Source organism: Pezoporus wallicus, unplaced genomic scaffold (assembly GCF_028554395.1).
Source record: "Pezoporus wallicus isolate ANWC-B61680 ecotype Strahan unplaced genomic scaffold, APGP_CSIRO_Pwel_v1 contig_3952, whole genome shotgun sequence".
Lineage (NCBI taxonomy): Eukaryota > Metazoa > Chordata > Aves > Psittaciformes > Psittacidae > Pezoporus > Pezoporus wallicus.
The window spans coordinates 3,209,955-3,233,341 of NW_026635034.1; the positions used below are offsets into that span (position 1 = coordinate 3,209,955).

Sequence of the window (23,387 nt, forward strand, 5' to 3'; positions counted from 1 at the left end):
CTTGACTGGTATGGAAGGGATTGGGTTTGGCTGAGCAGAGGCAGCTGCAAGTCAGAATTAAACCCCTCAGGGACAGAGCAGCGCGCTGTGTTATGTTTGGCCGCAGTCAGCCGTGGCTGTCTTTAGTGTCACAGTAGCAAATTCATCAAAACTTTCAAGGAAAGGAAACATCTGATTTTTGGTAGAAGATGTGTATTAGTCATCAGTCACACTGGAGAAGGGGTGCTATCTCCAAGTGTGGATGCTGTGAAAAGCATGGGCAGTAGTGATTTTTCTGTTGAGACCCCAAAGCAGGTAGGCATTAAGGGATAAGAAAAGAGTTTCTTCTCACTGCTGCTTACCTCCTTCCATCGCTGGTTTGTTGTTTTTACTCCTGTGGTCTGTGTTTTGGACTTCTGCTTTGGAATATCCCCAACATGGAGGCTGGAACAAGAATGTGACGGGGTTTTGCAATAGTTTAATAAAATATACTTCATCAGCTCTATAGGAATTAGCAAATGGGAGCAAATTCTGAACCGGGCTTTCTTTTGCACCTAGTCTCTCACAGCTAATAAGGTGGTTCTCCATCCACCTTCTCTGCTTCACTTGTGCATTAAATTTATGCCTAAATAAGCATGTATTTGATGGAGCTAACTTTCTGATTTTCTCTTAAGCAATGATGAACTTAGCTGCTCCCTCCCTTCTTGCTTACTTTGTTTATCATCTTGGTGCCAGCGATTTACTCAGTGCAAATGAAGGCGGTAGCTGTGCCCAAGAGACTAATCCAAAAGACAGAGCCAATATTTCTGGGTTATCTTGTTTGCTTTCTCTTCTGTTTGTGTAGCTCAAATCAGAGGAACTGCTGCTAGCCTGTGTTTAACGTGAGTTATGCTGCTGTCTTTTCTGCAGAAGACTGACGGGTGGCTTATGATTTTCTCAGCCTAGTTAGGTATTTCTTCTCCCTAAAGACCTTACCTTGATGTACACCCTGATAGCATTGCAGCCACGATAATAGTAGTTTCACTGTATTTATGCACTTAGTTATTTGGGAGCATATTCTTACCTGTGGGAAGTACAGCACCTTTGTCAAATACTGCATGCCTCCCTGTCCTGAATCATTTCCATCTTCTCTACTGCAAACACTAATCCTGTGTTTGCAAATACCAGGGTGCTGGGTCTGCCTATCTTTTACCAGCTGGCTGTGTTCTCCCTTCTTACGTGTTGTCCTTCCAACTGGTGAGATAAGAGGCAGGAACGTGAAGCCTCGCCCTCACTAACTCATTAGTCTGAGCCCTGGTACCAGGTCTGCTTAGCATCAAGTGACTTGTTTTTCTTCTGTCTGAGACTGTACTTACCTCCATAAATCACAAGAAGATCATAATCCTGATTTACTTGACACTGAACTTTTGCTTGGTTTCTTAACACAGCTGGATGCATTAAATGCTGAAAAGTGGTTGGGAGGGATATTATTTCCAAAATCCACATTTTCAAAGGCTGGAGGTGCAGTTCTCCGAAACACTGGTTTCAATCTGAGATCTTGTGCTTGGGAGCGCAGGAATCGCTTCGGCCCCTCCAAAGCACTACAGTGGAGATGGCAGTGATTCTTACCAAAGGCATGGACAGGGGTGGACTGTTCAAGTCTGCTGAGATTAAATAGGTGTTTCTTGGTGGTTTGTTTCACTTATTTTAACTCACTGACCATGACAAGGTGAGGAAATGCATACTTAACCCTTGTCAGGAGGAGCTCGACAAGTCTTAACTTCAAATGCCTGCATGTAATGGGTAAAAAAAAGGAGCAGTAATGTACCTTTTTTAAGGCTTTTAAGAAGGAGGAGGATTGCTTACTCTGTTTCTCGATATTCCTACCTGCAGATGCCTAAAGGGAGGCATTGACTGTAAAGTTTGGGGTCCCACCGTATTAAAAAGGGAAGGGAAGAAGGTGAGTCCTTTGCTCCCTTCTGCATGGCCTGAAATGGGCCTTAGGGCATTTTACAAATTCTGGTTTAAAATGTGTTTTAAAGAGACTTGGAGAGAAACCTCTGAAGGCTTTTTTGTTCTTAGCTGGATATTTGGGGGACAGGGGTAGATTTTGCTTGTCAAGACTCGTTTGTTATTTCTTTTCTGTCTTTGAGGAAGCTGAGATTTACGTCATATGTTGTAAACGATGCAAAAGGCACCCAGAAGAGTGTATATGGATCCTCTGCCTTTGTTATAAATCTTAGTATATAGACTAAATAAATAACTTCTTTCTGGGCTTACAGTGCACCAGACAACAAAAATTTGCGTCTTGGAGTAGCTCCTAGAATTCTTTAATGCTGAAATATCTCCTCTGCTTGCAAACCTGGGGCTCTCCCTCCTTTAGATGAGTGGTTTCTGTTTGAACTGGCTTTTCTTGTGACTGTCCTTTCGGGCAAGGGTTGGCACGATTCAGTCAGTACCGGTGGTGACACTTGGAGTGCATGGCAGGGAATAAGAAGGTTTGAAGGTAAGATTAAAATCCTCTCTGTTAAAAAGAGCAAGGAGAGGGGGAATCTGTGCTTGGAGTACTGGCTTTCTCTGGCTCTGTACAGTTTGAATGTACATTGAAAAATGACTTTCAGAGAACTTTAGGAGCATTATAAGTTGTTTCTTCTCTTTCAAAACACCAGAATTTATAGAAAAACGCTGCTTTAAGTAGAAGCTGAATTAGATGTTGAAAAATAGGATATTTTTGTTGAATTTATGGTTTTTCTTCAGGTAGGCGTTAGTCTCCCAGGAAAAGTACATTCTGTTTTTATGCATGTGTTATTGTGAGCAATGTGTGTTCCGTATCTGGTAAGTAGTACTGTCTGGAGCATCAAATACCTTTTGGCACTTAAAATACATAGTGTGTTATCTTTGATGGAGGATGTCGGCAGATGTCTGGACCCGGCAGGGAAATAGCAGGAGGGGAGGCAAGACAAACCTGGGGTTTATTGCAGGGCACTGTTGGAAATGGGAAGGGGAGCCAGGGATATGGGCAGTGGAGTGCACTGTGGCAAGGGGTTTAGCTCCTTTCATGTGGGGCAGCAAGGGGATGTTTTAAGCTAGTACTTAGGTGAATAAGTGAGATAAAATGTATCCCCATTTAGGAGCTGTATTTCCTTGATTTCTAGTCTGGGGTTTATGAGCAAGCTCAGACTTTGGGGACGTTCAGACCTTTTTCCCCTGAACTCCCAAGGCAAGGGAGGGAATGGGGTGCTGACTGCAGCAGCTAAAGAGAAACCAAAGTCAGGAAAGGAGCCCGACTAATACTTTCTTCCAGTCTTACCGATTGACCTAGCCAAAAACAGCATAAAATAACAACAGCTGTTGAAAAAAGTTTAAATTGTGTGCCTGTATCCACAGATGTTTCCATAAGCCATTGAATTTTAGGTCGTCTCCACTTTAATACAGTATGAGGGTGAAAAGGGACGAAAGGGTAAAATACATCTAGATGTTTCTCTCCTTAGGAGAACTTTATAAGCTGTCAGTGAAGCTGTAAACAAAGTTGCAGCAAAATATATAGTGGCTTTTAGTTGAAATTGTGTCTTTTTGCTTGTTACTGGCTGCTTGGGTTAACAAAGAAAATATTTTTCTTTCAATGGCTTTCAGATCTTTCGCTGGGTATTTTTTCTTATGCGTCTGCATTAAATAAGCCCATTTAACAAAACCTGATCCTCTTATAAACATGGAATAATGACAGTCTCCCACATATGGGTTTCATTAATTTTTGCATGTTTTGAAGTTGCCTTTTTTTTCCCTCCAAAAGGCAAACTTCAGAAACAGCAGAGATTAATGCTATATAATAGCCAAAATGACTTGCTGAGCAGTCAGCAGTTCTGACTGAGGATAGTTAAAGCATTTAACCATTGCATAATGAAAAGGATTGTTTTTTTCCCTGTTCAGAACGATGCTGTGTAATCTGTACCCCTCCCAGTTGCTGTTACTGGTTTGCTTTGATTGAACTGGCATCGGTTCTGCTGATTATCTGCAAAACTTTCTTGCTTCTGAGTCTTGGAAATGTTTTGGATTTTAGCCTCAAGGGAGAACTTCAGAACATTTCCACCTTTCTTGCTAAGAAAACAAAACCATCCCTTTGCTTATAGTCACCGGTGAGAAATTTCAGATGCTCCATTTTCCTTATCCTGCAGCACAGTGACTTTCGCAGCTCTGGGGATAGTCTGAATCAGAAGGATAACCCAGGGAAATTACAGGGCTCCCAGATATATTAGATGCTATTTTTTGACATTTTGGCCTCCATTATCATAGACTCATAGAATAGTTAGGGTTGGAAAGGACCTTAAGTTCATCTAGTTCCACCCCCCCTGCTGTGGGTTGTCCACTGCTTGAATTTCTTTTCTCAATTGATCGAAGCTGTTAAATGTGTGGAAGTGGAGCAGCTGTGCCGGTGGGGAATGAAAAGAAGGGAGTACTAACCCCAATGACGTAAAGGTTTCCTAAAACATCTGTATTGGCCTGACATTCCCAGTGTTCGCAGGGACATTCCCTACTTTTCACTGAGTGGAGAAGAACAGGAGCAGGGATTAGATCCATTATTCCAGTTAGGAATTATCCTTACCAACAACAAATATTATTGGAAAGGGATCTTTGATAAGTTGGTAGAGGAGATGCACCGTATGTTAGTTTATAACCTTAGAAATGTCATTATCTTCCTGGGGTAGTGTCAACAGCTGAGAAAATTACTCACTGATGACAGTGCTTCCACATATCTGGCTGTTAATTATACATATGTTCTATGTCCTGGAATTCCTTTAGGAATGTTTTTTAAATTGGGCTGAAGAGGGGAACATATTCAGCATGTATTGGTATAGCGGTCCTTAATGACAGCTTTGTGGACTCAATGAATCCTCACCCTTGCATATACATCTATAGACCAGAGTGATAAAAGTAGGGTAAAAAAATGGTAAAACCAGGTTTCTTCACTGGTTCAGCATTCTTTCCTGGGCTCTTGAGCTGTAAAGACATGTTTGTTTAATATTCTTTACAGAAGACTACCAGGGAAACGGATAAAACAGCAAGCAAATGAATACTTATGTGGTCCTAACACAGACCTCCCAGGCAGGAGCTGGAATCCAAATGCCTCCTCTCCAAGTTTGCATTGGATTTTATTTCAAGTTTCCAAATGCATGTAGAGAGGGCTTGAAAATATTGGTTGGATGTGAGTGTAGGTAGGAGAGTGAGCTGGAGTGCCTGTTATTGCTGGGGAGAGGGGGGCTTGGCTGCACTCAGAGCATCTCACCCATCAGGTCTGAGATGCTCCTCCCTGCAAAGCAAACAGAAATATTGGAAGGGCAAAACAAATACCACAGTGTCTTCAGTCCCTGGCCTTCACTAGCAGCCAAGCAAAAAAACTGACCTGGAAATATGGGTGCCTTTGTACAGTGCTCTGCTTTCCCACCACCTCCCCTCCCAGGTTTTCAAGTTACAAGATGAAAGAAGAAATAACTTTTTCCCTTTTGACTGAGTGCCCAGCCAGGACAATGCACTGGGTCGTGTGTGCTCCCAAGGGCTGAGTCCTGGGGACTTCAGTTAAAAGGGGAAAGGCAAAAAAAGAGGAGGGAAGCTAAATCATTTTCTGGCATGATTTATTCATTTGAATGACCCTTCTCTGTTTTTCACTTAGATTGCAGGGCCTTAAACTGGAGGCATGAAAGAATGGTAAAAGTTGAATAATTTCCTCAGTTTAAGATGTGTCATTTTTATATTGTCTATTAATTTTCCTCACTGATGCCATACGTCATTTTTGTTGCGCTTTATCCGCCAATTCATCTACGTAATCTGTTATCCTGTCTCTGTTTTTAGCTAAATACATAAGTTCTTTAGATAGGAGCATCCATCAGGCGTACGATGGCACTGATGTCATGTTGCAGGGAGTCATCCCGGAGTGGCTCAGGCAATATCTGCCTGCTCCTGTGCCTACAGAAATGCTTATCACGCAGTTATTCTGGAATACAGTGTGATGTTTTCTGCACTCTGCAAATGTGAGGTGGTTTGTTTTCCTGCACAAAAGCTCATCCTGATTTTTAACCTTGTGTACCTTGAAATCTAAGGTTTATTCTGTCTGGAATTTGTTAGTATGGGATAATGGAACATAAGTTTTTGTTTGAGTAAATCAATGCTTTCTTGTGTCCTATATTGATCCCAGTGATATTAGAATATGCTTCTCTTATTACACATAGTATAAAAATGAAAAATCCCTTTGAGTTTTGCATTTGTGAATTTTATAGGTAATGAAACGTTTGCTTTTTCTTGCACGCGAGACAAATGCAATCATCTCCTGTTTAACTCCTCTGTAGCACAAGTTACAAGGCATTGCTTGTTTGGGTATCTTGTGGATTTAGCAGGCCTTCAAATATTTGGTGGATAGCCTGTGGAGATTAATTTCAAGTGGCTTGTATAATATTTACAGTGGTTTGAAACGTCTATTTTAAATACTTCTATTTATATCGTTATCTTTCCAGATCCCAGCAATTGTAATCCTGCCTTGAGAGTGGGAGGCTTGAATCACCATGATTAGCAGAGATGATTGCTCATTGTTTGCTTGTAAAATTTGCATGTTCATTACCAGCTAAGCTAATATGACCAACTGTAGTGCTGGATGAGGTCAAAGGAGTGAACATCGTTTCTGATGACCCCCTTCAGCAGCAGCTTCAGGCTGGGCTGGGCCAGCTGTGAAACCAAAGCTGTATCTTCCATCCAGGTGCCTTGGTTGAAAATTGTGTTATTCTTTACAAAAAACTCCATTATTTTTGTGTTTTGCCCAATCTGTAGATCATTAGACCCCATGCCCTGGTGGGAAGTGCCTGAGCATGGGATCAGTGTCCCACAGGACACAGATTGCTTCTGGGAGACTGATTTGCTTCTGCAGTTCATAGCTCTGGTGCTTCTTGGCAGCCTGTTTTGGGGACTGTTCCCACTTCATACATGCATGTTTTCCCCTCCCCATTTTCAGGATGCTGGAATTCACAGGGCGAAACAACATGTCCAGTATTTGACAGCAAGAAGTACAACTCCCATAACAGGCTAAATAAATATCAGTGGCGTGGTCCAAAATCCCACAGCGCTTCAGCCAGCCAGACATCTCCATTTGCAGTTATTTTTGGTAAAGGCAGAACTGGATGTTGCAAACTGATGTAAAGTCAGCTGAGGGGTTGCTAATCTCCTGCGTGGGATGTGTTTCTCCTGTAGTCATTTGGGAGCAGTAAGATGGGCAGTTGACTTCCTCTGGAAGGATGTTCAGGCATTCTCTGTGGCAGACCAAAGCTGCTGCATTTTTCTGAAGGTTATTTGGACAATAGAAATTCCTGCAAAATGTACACCAAGTCTCTGAGAAATATTCGAAAAGGGAAGGTCAGGAAACAGCTGAAGGTCTTGCAAGGTGGTTTTGTATTTTCTCAAACCACATTCTCTGTGTATCTGTGTGTCCGACAGCTTTCCAAGCCCTTCCCGTTCCTCCTTCATGGATCTTGAGCTGTTTGTTAGAGGATTTGCCCCAAGGATTAAGTCAAACTGGTGGATATAGTGGTGGTTTAGGATGAGGATTGTGAAGGTTTGTTACCTGCATGTCTGATCTTCCCCCTTACAACAAGCAGCGTGGTGCTTGCCACAGATGGGATCCCAGTGAATCTGATCACGGGGGACTGTCCACATCCCTCTCCATGACTCCTTTTTGCACCCTGCCTCATAGGGGAATCCAAAATCACAACCAGCCTTTTGGAGCCACCTCATGAAGATAACGTTACTGTGGCGGAACACTGGTGGATTGTGTCGTGGCTGGAGGGATGCGGCCCTGGACCAGAGTTTCACTGCAGGGATGTGGATGGACAGGCAGGGTGGGAGTTGATAGGTCACAAAACTCAGTCTTGCAGTGCTCTAGCAAAAAGAAGCAATGCATTATCTAACATCCAGGGCTCCTTACCAAGAGCTGCTCACTAGCATTCAGCAACTGCCTGGTCGTCTTCAAAATCCACATTCAAGCATCCATCTTAAGTCTTCTCTCTGAGGTGCTGACCTGCCTCACAGCAGACACGGTGGATGTGCGCTCCCTTCCAGATTGGACGTGCTCCTCTTAGAGGTTTTGCAGTATTAGAGTGCAGATTTCCTTTGCCTTTTGTAGTTTTAGGAAAAAAAAAAGGGTTTGTTTTGTCTATCCTTGCAAGTGCCAGAAACAGAAAAGTTTCAAAAACCCGTTCCAAAAAGCTGATTTCTTTTAAGAAAAGAGCAGTCGAAATTGTAATTCTTCCCTCTTACTGTCTGATGAATTTATTATCTCCTGTGTTCAGTGCCCAAAAGTGGGGTTTGAGTTGCTTAAAACAGGGAGGATTTTTTCCTTTCATCTACTGCTCCATTAGTTTCTATCAGAGCCGCAGTTGAAAACGTTAATACGCCCGAGTATTTCTGCAGATTGCATCATTTTCAGTGTTTCATAACGATATGGCAAAAGTAATTTGAAACAGATAACAATAGTGCAGTCTGTTTCAGAATAACCATGATTTCCTTGTCATTAAGAGGTCTGTTAGCGGGTAGAGGAGGAGGAGTTTTGTCTGGATGAGTTACAGATCATATGGTGCGATCAAGTGCCTTTTTATTCCCCCCCCCTCCCTTCTTTTCCTTCCCTTGAAACCCGCAGCACTGGACTTTGGTTTGGATATGAAACGATTGGATAGTTTCAAACTCCTGTCTGCACAAAGCGGCTCAGCACTTCCAGATGTTTCCAATAAGGAACCCAGAACTGTCGCATCAGCAGCCAGTGGCCAAGGCTGCTGCTTGTGTCTCTGCTCCATTTTGAGCAACTCCATATAAAAAAGAATCATTTACTCATAGGAGTAAGGGGTTTTAAATCTTTATCCTCTTATTGTTTGGGGCATTATGTTTCTGAGCATAAATACTATATGCTGTGTAAACTTGTGTATGGCATTCAGGGACTGCCTTAAATAGATGGACAAAGGAGACTTGGAAACCTTCGTTCTGCTTCATCCAGGCTGAGTCTGTCTTCACGTCTGCTCGGTGCCCCTGTATGTATATAAGGCTGTGTGCAAGGCAAGATTTCTAGCCTGAAACAATGCAGCAAAAGCCCCACCTCACGTGGGAAGAGAGTGATGGTCTCCCGAGGGGGAGTGTGTCTGGCACATTATCTTCTGTTTGTTTATATTACATTTCTTCCCTCCCCGCCTTTAACAGTGAAGTCTGGAAATGAGGATGAGATGGACTTTGGGTGTCTGTAGTCGTCACTGGCCTCCTGATCTTGGCTGTGAGTCAGGAGCAGAACCACAGAAAAACTCTTGGAACGAATTAGGGAAGCTTAAATTTGAAAAGAAAAAGAGAAGGGAGAGGGGAGGATCTTTTCTGTTGGTTTGTTTGCTTGTTTGTGTTGATGAATTCCCTCTGTGGCTGAAGGTGTAGGAGAGTCTGAAGGGATCAGTTGGCAACTGTTTCTAGACCAGGACATGTAATGATGAAGGTATGTCATCTTGATTCATCGGAGGGCATGGAGATGGTGGCCAGCTCTCGCTACTTGCCTGCCTCTTCCACCTGTATGTTCTGTTCCCTCCTGCTCCATGAAGGCACATGTTGAGTTAATTGTGGCTTTTAGCCCTACCATGATCCAGGAAAACTGACCCCCTCTTTTTGACTTCCTCCTATGAAGGCTGCACATCTCCTACTGTGTCTCCCACCTTCTTTGATTAGAGATGTTTCTCATTTCTCCCTACCTGTAGGAAGGGTGAGATAACGTGAGTCACAAAAGACTGGGTGTTGATGCAGCTACAAATCAGTTCTATCTTGCATCTCTTTGTATCTCCATGGAAGATGTGCTGGTGCAGTAGTGATGCTCACATGGCAGCCTCCTCTGGAAGGTGGGTATGTTTTGAGCCCCACAGCTGAACATCTCTTTGTGGTTACGGTTCAAAGGTGAAATGCTTTACATGGAGTGACTGGACAAAGCTATGCAGTTGTCTTTTAGATAAATCTCAGCCTTATATATCAGCAACTGTGATTAAATGGGTTGGAAAACATAATCAGTGTTGTATCAGTTAAAAACATTCAACTGCTCCAAAATGAAACATTAGAGCATCCTTAAGGCACGGCAACTGGTGCAAATTCCTTTACCTGAACTAAATTCACACACTTTGTTATAGGTTCTTGTCTATCCTGTCTAATCCTGCAAATTTAGATTTGAGGAAATCCCTGCCTTTTATGGTAGTTCTTGAAGGGCTGGAATGCTGTCACAGCCATTTCTGATTCTTCATCTCGACGGACACATGACTGCTGGGATTCATTACTTGTGGAGAAAACTGGTGGCTCCAGAAAGTCCCCTGAGTGCTACCACATTTTGTGTGTGTCCTCATACTGAAAGCAGAAGCTCTGCTTCTTGAGGAGAACAGAATCATTGGCTTACATCTCGAGCTGGGGACTGTAGCTGTGAAGGAGCTTCATAGAGGAGATACTCCTCGCTTCAGCTGGTGGTGTGATGGAGATGAAGCTTTGGGTTGTGAGGGAGAGACTCCTAATGGAAGTGGGGGCAGATACCTCGCATTGACTAGGTAAGAGTGTACCTGCGTCACTTACTCATCTTCTGCAAGTCCCCAGCCTCCTCCAGCGCATGAGGATGTGTTCATGACGCCCAAAGGTGGATGTTTGAGTGCTGGCTGGCCACCGTGCCACCAAGCTGTGCCCTCAGCTTGCTTACTGAGTTTGCCAATCCAGAGGGTTGTTACGCTTTTGCATGATCTGACTGTACGGATTGGGGATGTCATATCCAGGAATAACACTTCATGTTTCTATGAACTCCTGTTCTTTGGTGTTTTACCAAATAGGCGCAGAGGGAAGTCAGCTCCTGTGTTACTCACAGGCAATGCTGTGTTCTTGGTCAGCCAGAAGACTGGTTAGCACTAGCTAACATGCTGCCCAAGAAAGCTGTCAATGCTCCATCCCTGGCACTGTTCAAGGCCAGACTGGACGGGGCTTGGAGCAACCTGCTCTAGTGGAAGGTGTCCCTGCCCGTGGCAGGGGTCTGGAACTGAACGATCTTATGGTCCTTTCCAACCCAAACCATTCTATGATTCCGTGACTCCTCTTGCATTTGAACGCCGAATGCTCAGTTTTCAGGTTGCAGGGTTTGAGTCGCTTTTGCCAGAGCTTGAGCTGGTGGTCACAAAGCATCTCATACAGCCAGGGGAGCAGGGCCACTCTACAGGGCTAGATGAAAAGACCCACAAACCCTTCACAAGTGGAGCACATCCCAGCAGCAGGAGGTGGGCCGGTTCACGCGGGCGTTTGTGGCTCTGCAATTAAACGTTGGGTTGATAAGCACTGCTTCCGATGTCTCTGTTTCCTGCTTTGCAACACAGGATTAACAGCTCCTGCCTTTCCCAGCTCTTCTACCGAGAAAAGCAACAAGTTCTCGCTACCAGCTCCCAGCCAGAAACCTCCCCTTCCCCTTTTCTTCTCTTTAACCGCCTCCGTTCCCTTTTGAATTGGTGAATGAGAGAATGTCTAAAGCCAGGGAAGTATGGAAAGATTTCATCCCCGGAGAGGTCAGGGTGGGGTGGAAAGCAGAGGGGGCTGCAAGGGGGCAGTTTGAAAACAGGAAACCATGTGGCAGTGTGCGTGCAGGGCCCAGCTGATGTGAATGAGCTATTGAGAGGGGAGAGACGCTCTGACTGGCTCAGATGAAAAAACTTTAGGGTTTTTTTTCTTTAAAGGAAAAAACCTCTGCTTTCAGGCTGATAGAAAGAGGGAAAACTGCATTTTCTAGACAGCAAGTTGCTGAAAACTTTTGCTCTGCATTGCAAACAGACAAGAGAACAAGTAAATGGCTGATTTCCCTTTTTTTTTTTTTTGTGGTGTGTGTGTATGCACTGATTAAATCATAAGTTTCCATTCCTGTTTTGGGGAAGTGTTTGTTAAGCCTGAGACTGTCTTTCATTCACCTGGCCTGGGGGAGAAGAGGGAAGAGTCTTTTTACTTCCCTGAAAACACGTCTCTGCGCTTCTCAAGTCTCTTTCTGGACTCAGCAAACACGCCAAGTGCCTGCAGCCGGAGGTGGAAGAAGCTGGCAAAGAAAGGCTGCTGCTTTTTCTTCCCCCCTTCCCTCCTCTTTTTTTCCCCTTCCTCCCTTGAAGGGATGAATCATGCTGCAAAGAAATGCTGAAAGCCGGGAGAACACTGGTGCAGGACTAAAAAGGCAAGCGCTGACGTCCCAGCCCAAATCAGGAGGGAGTGGCTTTATTTCAGTATTTTCTTTTCCTTTTGCCCTGTGCTGTCATTAGAAATTTAAACTTAACGCAAACCCGAGCCCTGCTGTCTGCTGAGCGGTGGGCTGGCTCGAGAGGAGGAAAGTACCTTTTTGCATTGTTTCTTTCAGTGCATGAGGGCACGAAAGAACAACGCCGTTGGTGACACTATTTACATTGGATACGGTGGTTGGCTTTTTTTTTGTTCCTGAATTAGACTCATCGTGGATGAGCCTACCTTCTGCCTTCTGACTCGGCGCATCAGGGTTCCTGCTGCACGCATCTGGCTTTTGTTCTCTCTTCGGGCAGGATTTTCATTCTGGTGCTTTTTGGATATCAGAGTTGTCTGGAAAACCTTTTTGATTCTTACTCTAACAGGAAGGCAGATGCCATTCTTAGCAGTTGCAAACCAAAATAATCCTGTATGTATAGAGCTCTCTTCAAATACCTTTTGTTTGCTATAAGTTCCTGCGTTGCCTGTACAAGCAAATCTGCTCGGAGAAGACTTTATCAGCTGGTTGCAGCTCCGGGATTTTCTCTTTCCTGCTAAGAGGCTCGAGCAGGCTGAGGCACAGGGACTCCTCTGAGCACGCATGTGAGAGGTCTGGAGTGTGCCTGGCCGGGGTCAGCCCTGGGTTCATGGTGGGCTCTGCTGCTCCGCTGCAGCCTTTTTGGACAAAATGTACGAGCGGCACAAGAGGCGATACAGCTTGTGCGACATTTCCAAGGTGGACAGGACTGTAGATGTTGTGTTGTTAAAGGTATGATATTCGTGGATGCTTCTTTACAGGTTCCTTTCCCCATCTCCCAACAGGTCGATCTACTGTCTGCTTTACCCATGCCCCTAGCTGGACAGTGCAGAGCAGGGGAGCAGGTGGAAGAGCGCTTGCCCTTCAGCATGGAGAAGGTTTGAGTGCTGTCAAACTATTCCATGCCAAATATTACTGTCCCTGCAACCAGATAATGTCTTATGGCATGCAGTCAGATACTCTTTCAGAGAGTTTTCTCTGGCCATCTTCCCTGTCCTCTGCCATTAAAAAGTCCCCTCCTGCTTTGAACCTTCACTTGCAGGTGGGTTTTCTGTGTAAGGTGCCGTTAGGTTCTTTTTTTCCCTGGTCGGTTTGGGGGTTGAAATGCATGAAAGATATATTCAGCCAAAAAAGGCATGGTGGATTCTCATTTGCCTCTGTTTTTTGTTTGTGTTTGAAGGGTGTTGCTGTTGGTCTTATTGTTTGGGTGTGAGTTTTGTCTGAAGATGGGTTGGAGCAAGAGCCAGGAGCGGCTCTTGGCTAATTGTCCCAGTGTGTTCCTCCTCTAATCTAAAATTAGCAAGTGCTCCACCAAATGGCACAATGGCAGTCTGGGAATGTCCTGTCTCCGTAACAGCTTTTTGGAGCTTCAGCAGTTTCCTGGCAAAGTGGATGGAAATAGGAAGGCAGCCAGAGGGACTGCAAAACACAGCCTGACTTAGATATCTGCACTTCTGGAGGGGCATTTCCTTTCCATCTCCCCTTTTCTCTCTTTTCTCAGCTGAGGCAGTGGGTTTCTACATAATCATATGGCATCTTTTTTATGCTTCATGCACTTATTTCTGAGTCAAGAGAAGAACATGTATAAAAACTTATTTTAAAATCATTCTTGTTCTGTTTTATGTGCACTAAAATAGACCTAGCACTTGTGAACTTGCTTTGGTTAGGAATGAAAGTATTTTCTTTTAATTCAATGTATCCTTTGGTTTTTGGTGACACAAAAACTATAACTTGTTTTCTCTACCTACTGAATTTTCTAGGTATTTTGGACTCATTTTAATGATGCTGGTTGAGAATTGAATCCCATAATATCCAATCTCTAGACACCTTGTGAGTCACTGAACGATATAGGCATACTGTGCCCCCACTACTTGTGTGAAATGACTGCTTAATAATTCTTAGGAGAAGAACTGGTACCCCTGACAACCTTCTTTATACAGAGTATGTGAATGCCTGGATTGAAATGTAATTCACTGTAATCATCTGACTTCATTATTTCTGATGTCATCAGGTCCTTAAATTAGTTTTTGTTCAGCAGAGCTTAGATTTTATAACAAAATGTGGCTCTTGTTAGTTCCCACTAGTATTTTCCTAATTGAGTTTCAAAACCGTGGGTTACACTGTCTGTTCCTCCAAATGACTCAGTGTCCATATATGTGTGCATGTGTGCACGCGTTGCTGCCCCGAACATAGGCTCTACAGGCTGCAGATGTTTGAAATCGGAGGGGGCTTGTGACAGCTGTAGCTGCAATCAGCTTTAGCTTGATTTTCAGTCATTCTTCGTGTTTTAGCTGGTTTCTGTATAACATAATCAGCAGGCGAAATTAAGTTTTGATGATCTGGGGATCCAAGCCAGCACTTGAGTGCGTCAGTGACCGATCATCTCTTGACGTTACTGGGAGTTGGAGCAGACCCTTAATGATGGAGTTGGGGGGTGGATTTTTTGTTGGGTTTGGTTTTAATTAAAAGTTTTAAATAAAACTGTACCTTCTCTAGGTCATTGTATGTTGCCGAGTTAAGAGGACAGGGTTTCTTAACTGTCCTGTATTGAAAAGCAAGTAAATGCCTTTACAACAAAAGCAAACCCAAACAGGATCCATTAAGACTGTTCTGAACACATTTTAAAAAGGTACCTCCAAAGTACTGCACTGCTTTCAGCTTGGCCTACAGACTGACTTGGACAACCTGTCTTTTCTTTGAGTGGTCTATGAATATGTTCTTTGCTTCATTTCAAGATGGGGAGCTCAGTAAGCATAGAATTGTTTAGGTTGGAAAACACCCTTAAGATAGTCGAGTTCCACTGTTAATCCATCACTAAACCATGTCTCTCAGTGCCACATCTACACGTCTCTTAAACACCTCCAGGGATGGTGACTCAATCATAACATAGGAAAGAAAAACAGCTGGTGGAGGAGGACAACTGGAACAAGCTGTGAACAAAGAGCATCTTGTGTCATTTCAGTTACTAAATGTTTATAAATTGGATTAGATTTGCATTGATTGCAACCATTCTTACATAGAGTCGCACAAGGATTTTGGTTCCCACTGACACTATTTTGCAATGCACGTGTCTTCTGAAGAGTCAGTGTGATGGGACTCAAGTTTTCCGTGTTTAGATTGTGCCTGAAACAGTGGCTTGTGAAGTTACCATAAAAACAACCCTCAGCAATTTTGGGAGTTGATGCACAAATTATTTTTAGCTTTAACATTGTTGCTTCCTCCTCCCCACATACAAAAAAAGTAAGGCACAAGGGGAAATGAATGTGGTAGATGCTATGTTGGAGGTAGGACTTCATCTTTGCTGCAGCTTCTTTTGCTGTGGCAGCAATTGAAGCACAATCAACTTGGTTACCGAGCATAGTGCTTTGCCATTGTAGAGGGAAGCCTGGATGATGCAGAAATGGCATAAAAAGTTGCCATCATCTTTCCTGCTGGGATTGCATTGTAGCAGGTGAGGAATATGATGTGAGACACGTGGGGTATCTGCTTGTCTGAACAATTCACTGAGCTCTGAGCAGCTACGTGCAGGGTAAAGCAGTCTGCGCTGTGTTATTCCAAGACCCAAAATGGGAAATCTCAGTGTGCCCATGTGTGAGTTGGCAGCCCTGTCTCATTTTTGTGTTGTGCCTGCTACCACAAATATAACTGTCTAGGGACAGAATATGGAAACCACACTGGCTGGCACCTTGCAAATACATGTGAAGTTAGACAAGCACTCAAGTCTGGATGAACAGCCCGTGCTTTGCAGAGTTAGAAAGCAAGAAATGGGCTTGCTTTGAGAATGGGAGATGGAGCAATTGCAACTGGAAATGGTTTATAATTGCTCATTGCCTATATCTACATTTCACCTCAGTGCATGAATGCACAAACTGTTAAGTGCAGGCAGTAAGGTTTTTAATGACTGGGAAAGCAGTGTTTGATTTAGCTGCTCTTCAGATGAGCAAATGCCAGTCAGCTTCCAGTTAAAGATCAGAACTTTATTCATGAAATTCAAACCAGCCCAATGTATAAAAATAATTAAGGCATTCTGAAATTAAAGGGACAACATTATCAGTTAGTTATTTAGTTCCTTAGCAGAGGGCTGCATTGATAATTCTGCCCCAGCACTGGAGATGCTTCTGTGGAATGAACCCTGCCCACCAAAGGCAAAGTGCAATTTGCAGCATCCTCAGCTAAAAGTAGTATGTGAAGAAGGTCCCTAAAGGAAATGAAGCTAAGGCTTCTTCCATTGTTTTATGCCTAAAAAGATTTTTCTTCTTTATGTTTTTGCTTATTCGACCCATAAGCATCTTCATTCCTTCTTTGGGATTGTTCTTCTGAGGGAAGTACCGTTCTCAGAGGATGGGTATGCAGTGTCTCATCGAACTTTGTGGCCCTAAAATGACTTTTGAACTTTAATCCTGTGTCTGTCTGCACCAGTTTGGTTATTGAAGGGACAGAGCAGGAGAGAAATGTATTTATGATGATGTGGAGAACTCAGTTTTGTGTCTTATGTAGAATTAGAACTGGAAGGACAACTTCAATTAAATTAATGTGTTTTCACCTTAGGCACGTACGCGTTTGTGGGAATTTTGTTCCTATTTTAGTCAATAGATGGATTTTATGCAAAACAATTGCTGTTATTCATAAAGCTTAATTAAAGTTTGTTGTTACCAGGACTCATACTTCTGCTGGGGAAGGACATCCCAGTGCCAAGGGCTGGAAGATGTTCTTGGGGCACACGTTCCTTTCCCCAGCTGGGACATTGCCAGGGAAAAAAGTGCACTCTAGGAATTCTGCGTTGCTCTTACACCACAAAGTGCTAATTTATTCAGTCATTTAAACTCGTGTGGTTGTAGGAGCTGCTTCTGGTGTAACCCTGGTGTAGTTCTCTATAGCGCTACTCAGTTGTTGCTGTGAGCAAGGTCACTTTGAACCTCCTAGTGTCACTGATTCCATAAAGGTAAAAGGCTTGATGTAGCATATTCATGGTGCTAGAAGATAAATCTCTATAGAGGTCATTGCAGAAACGCAAGGGTTGTCACTTCGTTCCTTTTGATGTGTGTTGGAGAATGGTCTTTGTGGTCCTCATCCACATGGTATAATCTTCCCCTAAACCTAGGAAAATGCACAGGAAGATTAAAAAAAAAAGTTAAATTAAAAAATCTGGAATTTGCAGACAAATTGATGGGTCTGCTCTTAATAATGTCAAGATGATTGCCAAAGCAGTGATTTTTGCTCTAGTAAGAGTTTTGTGTATATGGAGTGGTTTTGCATCAACAGCTGTTGAGGGAAAGCAGTGGAAATTCCTTCCCCAGGTGCCCCATCCCTCATGCTCCTTTTGAAAGAGGTTTGGAGGATCTTGAAAGGTGGCTTTTGTGAAGGGGGTGAATCAGCTGTTGCTTTAGTTTCTAGTTCAGGAATTAGAGGCGACTGGGTAATTCCATCGTAAATGGAATTGGAAATTTTAAAGTTGTTTGGAATGAACATTGAATTCCAGTTACATGTACAGATTTCTTCAGTGAAAACTGTCCTACAGGAAATCTTAGAATAATTAGGGAATAATTAATTGCATTAAAAAAAAAAAAGAGTTAAAAATTGTATTATTCCTGGTTAAAGTATTGCTTGTTTTCTGCTATTCGTGCTCTCCAGTGGATAGTTCAAATCTTTCCTAGTGTCAGTTACTGCTCAGCATGGTGCACAAGTGCTTAATGATAGACCAGGCAAGCTAGAATTACTCTGCTGGATTTTTTCCTACGTGCAGTGGTATCTGGTTTTAGCTGCAAGGTAGAACTCAGTCTGGAAGCTGGGGTGGGGGAAGAGAGAAATGGAAACTTGTAAATTCAGGACAAAGCTAAAACAATGAGGGAAGAGGAATCTCCTGAGGTTTGCTAGGAAATGAAAGTTAAAATCATCTGGTTCCTTCTGCTCTGGAGAAGGTGATTTATATCACTGCTGGTAAGGTTGACAAGTGCAGGCTTTTAAAATAGCAGATTTCCTGAGAGGTCAGGGTGTTTTCTTTATTGTGAAATGGAAGGCAGGAAGAGTTAAAATTAAACCAGAGGGAGAGAAAGAGGACTTTTCCATGGTGGAAAGGTGCACGGGAGCTGGGTAGCAGTGAGCAAGTGTTTCTAGCAGCTTTCTGCTGTGCGTTTCAAATGACTTCTGAGAAGAGGGGCCCTGATTCTGGTTTTCGTGGACAGAGGACCACAAGCGCTGGAGGGGTTTGGATAACTCCTTAGCCGGGATTGTTGTGCAGGGGAGAGGAAGGAAGAGTCTGGGAACAGGGGTTTTCATCTCTCATTGCTCCCATGTGATTGGAGACATCCCAACCCTGTTTGCCTTGCTGGTTGTCCGGCGCTGTCCTTTTCTTGTGCAGAGAGGTTTCTGCATTAAGTCGCATTAAGTTTCAGATTCAGTGTCTGCAAGAAGATGTCTCAGAGAGTCAGGAAATACGTGCATGTGTGCCCAGAAAGAACAATCAAACTCCAGCTGGTGTCCTAAAGCCCTCTTTGGACATTCAGTCTGCTAGGGCTTCACAGGCAAACAGAAAATCCTTTGGGATTCAGTTTTTGGTGCCTGGGGATGTGCTTCCATGATTCATTCTGTGTCTGAGCTGCAGATAAACACATTCAGGCTTCTGCATGGAAAAATATCTGGTTCTCTCCTGGCGCTTTTTCAAAAGCTGCGTATTGAAACTCTGTTCCCAGAGGCTGTTTCGTATTCCCTTCTGCCGTCTGAACACCACTGCATCCTCTGCTCCCACCACATCGTGGGATGCCCAGAGTCGATGGGCTGTAATCAGTGTGGGCAAGGCACAAAGCGCGTGGGGGTTTTATCATCTTCTGTGGGCACGAGCCTGCGGTCCTGGTTGGGCTTCTCTTAGCAAAACAAGAGAAGGGAAGAAGGGAGGAATAGTTTTGTTCCATATAATGCACATGTGTGCAAAATCCCAGATAGCTTCATCTTGAATTTCTTCATACTGGTGCCTTCTCCAACCCGTGATGTGCAGGTGCTCTTATTGTATATTATTCTATATTGTATATCACTGCATTTTCCCCACAGCCCCAACTGTCTGTACCTGCCGTCACTAGTCCTGTGTAAACGCAAGCAGAATTCAGTAGTTGAGGAGGGATTCCAGTATTCAGTCTTAGGCTGTGGATAGAGAGGGGTTTGTGTTTCTGAGTGTCTGTGGACCACCCAGTTTCCTGAGAGCAAGCAGTAAACCTCCCTCAAATCCTGTCTGGGCTCGTTTTGGCATAGGGAATACTTGTATATAGTAGTGGTTTCCTTTGTTTGTGTTTTGATGATTATTATTATTATTATTGCTGAATTAGGGCTACTGAGATAAATATTTAGTTCCTGATGTTTTCTTTTGTGCATAATCAGGTATATCTGAAACAGCACCTTAAACCCCAGCGTTACTGTCTCATTGCTGTCTTTAATAGAAGAAAACAGACGTTTTCAGTACTTGGCAAAGGCACAGGGCTGAGGAGAGAGCTGGCTGGGTGATGGGAAAAATACTCAAATCTTTCTTGAAAAAGTGCCAATGTCTATAATGCATTTTCAGTGAATGACTCAATTGGTTCTATTAAAGGAAAAAATATATTGTTAATTCAGCCTAATATAGTTTTAATCTATTACCAGGCAACTGATAGGCTTGAGCCGCCTTATACTTTGCTTTCTTACTGCTAATTATTGAATAAGATGTTTAATTATTGATTTGATATCAGTGTAAATCAGGAGTAGTTCCCTTAAGTTTGATGGGCATGCATTGGTTTAAGAGTGAGGAGGATCACGCTTAATGTGATGTGGAAGGAGTTAGGTGCAGGCCAGCCAGAAGGAGGCAGAATTTGATTTTCTGTCTGAAATGGATCGTGCCTTCATTTGTGTGGACTTGAGCACATTTGCATTTCTCCTCTATGTGTTCAGGCCTAACCTCTGGATTTGCCTTTAATAAAATGCAAAATAGCGTGCTGCAAAATAGATTCTGCTTTGTCTGGACAGAAAGGAATATTAACATATTTATTGACCTTACAGTCATAACGTGATTTTTATTGGCTCTGCAGCTCTTTTGAGACAAAGAAAGTATGTCTAGATTCTGCAGCATAAAGTTTAATTACTAAGGTTTGATACCCCTCAGCCTTGCTGGGAACAGGGGTATCTTTCTTCTGTTGGAAGAATCTGAACAGTGAGCCACTGTCCATGCAGCAGTTAAAATTCAACATCTTTATGTCGCTTTGGAAAACAAAAAAATCATTGTTTTTTAGTATTGGCTTACAAAAGCCTTTCTCAGACTTCAGGCTGCCTCTTTCCCTCTCCACCTCTCATTTAATACACATGTCCTATGTGTAAATTGAGAAGATGGGTATGCAGGTGTGTGTGTATGTGTGTTGAGTAGGGGTGCAGGGAAGGGCGGGATCTTAGATGTATGTACATATAGGGGTCTGATGAGATCTGGGGTACGTATGTAATGCCTGTGTGTGAGCAGGGGCAGCGAGCAACATCATATGTGTACATCGTATCTGAGAAAAAGAGCCTGTAGAATTTGCACAGAGGTGGGGAGGTCACCCCAAGACTTGACTGGTAGATAGAGCATGAGGTCTCCTTCACCTCTCTTGGGACACTCCGGCTCTTATTTCCCCTCTCTTCTCCTTCCCTGTCTCCCCCAGCAAGAGCTGCTGACTGGGGAAGGTCACATCACCCTGGCTGCTGGAAGATTTTAAGGGCACCTTGGATTATGACCTCTCATATTATAACTGAGCCTGACTTGGAGCAGCAGAAAGGGGACTAGTTGACCTGTCAAAGGCCCTTCCAACCTCATTTTGTCATCACATAAGTATGGAGGAGGACAAAACCTAAGGAAGAAAAATGTGCTGTAGAAAGTAGCCGATGGGTTGACTCTGCTGGGCGATGAGCAGAGGTGCTGGCAGGAGCCCCTCCACTGAGGGACAAGGGGATACAGCCAGACCGGTGAGGAGCACCAGCCAACTGCAAATAAACGGTTCCATGATCTCAGCAAGGAGGGGAAGAAGGATGTGGGTCATTAGTCAGAGCAGTAAGTCAGGTCAAGGGTAGGAGAGTGTTGCTTTTCTTTATTGAAAGAAAAAAATGAAAAGGAAAAAGCAGTGAATTTCATAATGTGGGAGAAGGGAGGACATTAAGGGGATGAGAATATGGCAAGGGACTGCAAAAATGGAGCAGGGTCATGGCAAAAAGGAAATAATAAAAATCCCTGTTTGACAGAGAGAGGGAAAAGGAAATTATTTCAGAGAAGGAAAACCAGTAGGTTAGGAGATAGGAGAAATATTGCATAAATAAGTCTTCCATTTCCAGTAGCTTTATTTTAGCTACAGCATAACATGCAAAATCCTGTGTGTTGAGGCAGGTCAGGACAGGAAACTACCTCTAGATTTCATGATGTGGGGCACAGGATTGTCCAAGTGAGACTTGCTTGCCTTTGACAAATAAAGGTGTTTGGGTAAGAGAAACCACATTGCTGCTGAAGCAGAGAGAGCAAAGGGGCTTCCAGAGCCTACTGGCTGTAGGCAGGATTGATGGGAAGCGTGCATTGGGTGAGCTAAGGGTTGTGGATAGTCCAGCAGACTTCAGAATCAATGTGTTGGACAGCACAACCCAAGTGAGGAAGAGTAAAGCACAGGTAGATGAGGGAGAAGGCTGAGAACACATCAGTCATCCTTCCTGAAAGACTGGAAGTCACAGAAGGGGTGAGGAACAGGGTGACATGGTAAGGGCTTATGTTGAAATAAACCATGTGATGTGACTTAGTGTTAAAAAGGGGGTTTCTAACAGCATCATCATTTCAGTTAATGACAGCACAAAATGCTTTGGGTTCTCACCATGACCTGGGCACTTCCCTAGCCCTCTTTTCCACATTATCAGAGTGCCTTATTATCTTTAAGGTAATTATAGCAGTATGGGTGGTAGGGAATTGCTCTTCTGTAGATAGTGAACCAAGGCATAAAGCAGAGGAGTGTCTTGTCTGCAGTTGTGCTACAAATGGAAGTGAGAATTGAAGCCAGGTTTCTTCAATCTTCTACTAGCAGCTTGAACATTGTCTCATCCTCCCTCCGAACTCCTGCCTTGAGCATGAGCCACCCTGAAGTCATACTTTCCACGGAGAAATGAAGTCTTTTGGAGTATTTTGATGATTTGTTTAGCGATGCTATAAAACAGAATTAAGCCACAACAATCTATCTTCTGCTCGATGCAGAGTGACGCTGCAGAAGAGGATAATGTTGGCCAGAGTGGCCTCTCTCTGATTTGCTCTGGTCTGTTTTCCAGATAAACCGTGAAAGCTGGTGTTCGCTGGAGCCATGTCCCGATTCTTCCCTGCTGGAGCGCAAGCGGACACAGGAGTCTCCAGGTGAGCAGTGTACCAGTGACAGTCCTGTGGTTCTCCTCACCTTTCCTTTCCTTCCCTTCCTTTTCTTCTTATTTCTGACATCTTTGCCTCAAGGGAGATAATATGTAAACGAAAGAAAATGTGTCACGGATCTGCTGTGAGTCATCGCCTTGCACATGGCTGCAGCACTTGACTTGCAGCGAGCTGTCTGGTGTGTCACCTTCTGACATAATTATGTTATTAAAGTACCTCAATATTTCATCTTTCCTATTAAAAGGTGTGATGGGGTACACAGATGTGGTTTCTAGCTAAAAGGATAACACAGTAAAAGAAAAACAACAGAAGTTTAAACTCCTCTACCCATATTTAGATCCAAATCAGTGACTTGATTTTTTTGTCCTTCTTTTTTTTCCCCTCTGAAAGTTGCCATCATTTCCAGGCTTCAGGAAGCAGGAAGGCTGTTAAGGGCCATCATTCCCACACCCTGCCCACCAGCCATGCCAAACTCCCAGCCCTGCGAGCTGGCTGGTGCTTTCTGGCTCTTCCACTGGGACAGAAAATCTTGTCTGGGCAAGTTTCAAAGAGGGATTGGTGTCCAAGATAAGGAAAAAAGCATTTCCTGTCATTGAATTATGCATGTTCAAAACAAATGGAGTGAATTATGAGGGCCCTGAATAGGGACTTTGCTTGGACTGTTCACAGAGAGGACACTTCTTGCCTTGCTTTCATTACGAGCAGGGGTCTCGCCTGAATCTCCTTCGATTTAGAGACTTGAAAGAA

At 43.6% G+C, this 23,387-nt stretch overlaps 1 protein-coding gene across 20 annotated transcripts in view; it reads left to right on the forward strand.

The window, feature by feature from the left end:
• The window catches only part of AKAP13 (A-kinase anchoring protein 13), a 208,590-nt gene that overhangs the window by 126,823 nt on the left and 58,380 nt on the right, over positions 1 to 23,387 (forward strand). For 17 of the 20 annotated variants that reach the window (XM_057420147.1, XM_057420493.1, XM_057420062.1 and 14 more), the window contains one exon: positions 22,547 to 22,628. In XM_057420147.1, coding sequence (XP_057276130.1) covers positions 22,547 to 22,628 — 82 coding nt within the window. Of the gene's footprint in view, positions 1 to 12,460; positions 12,995 to 22,546; positions 22,629 to 23,387 lie in introns of those variants that run through there. The other 3 variants (XM_057421468.1, XM_057421618.1, XM_057421309.1) reach the window with 2 other exon arrangements.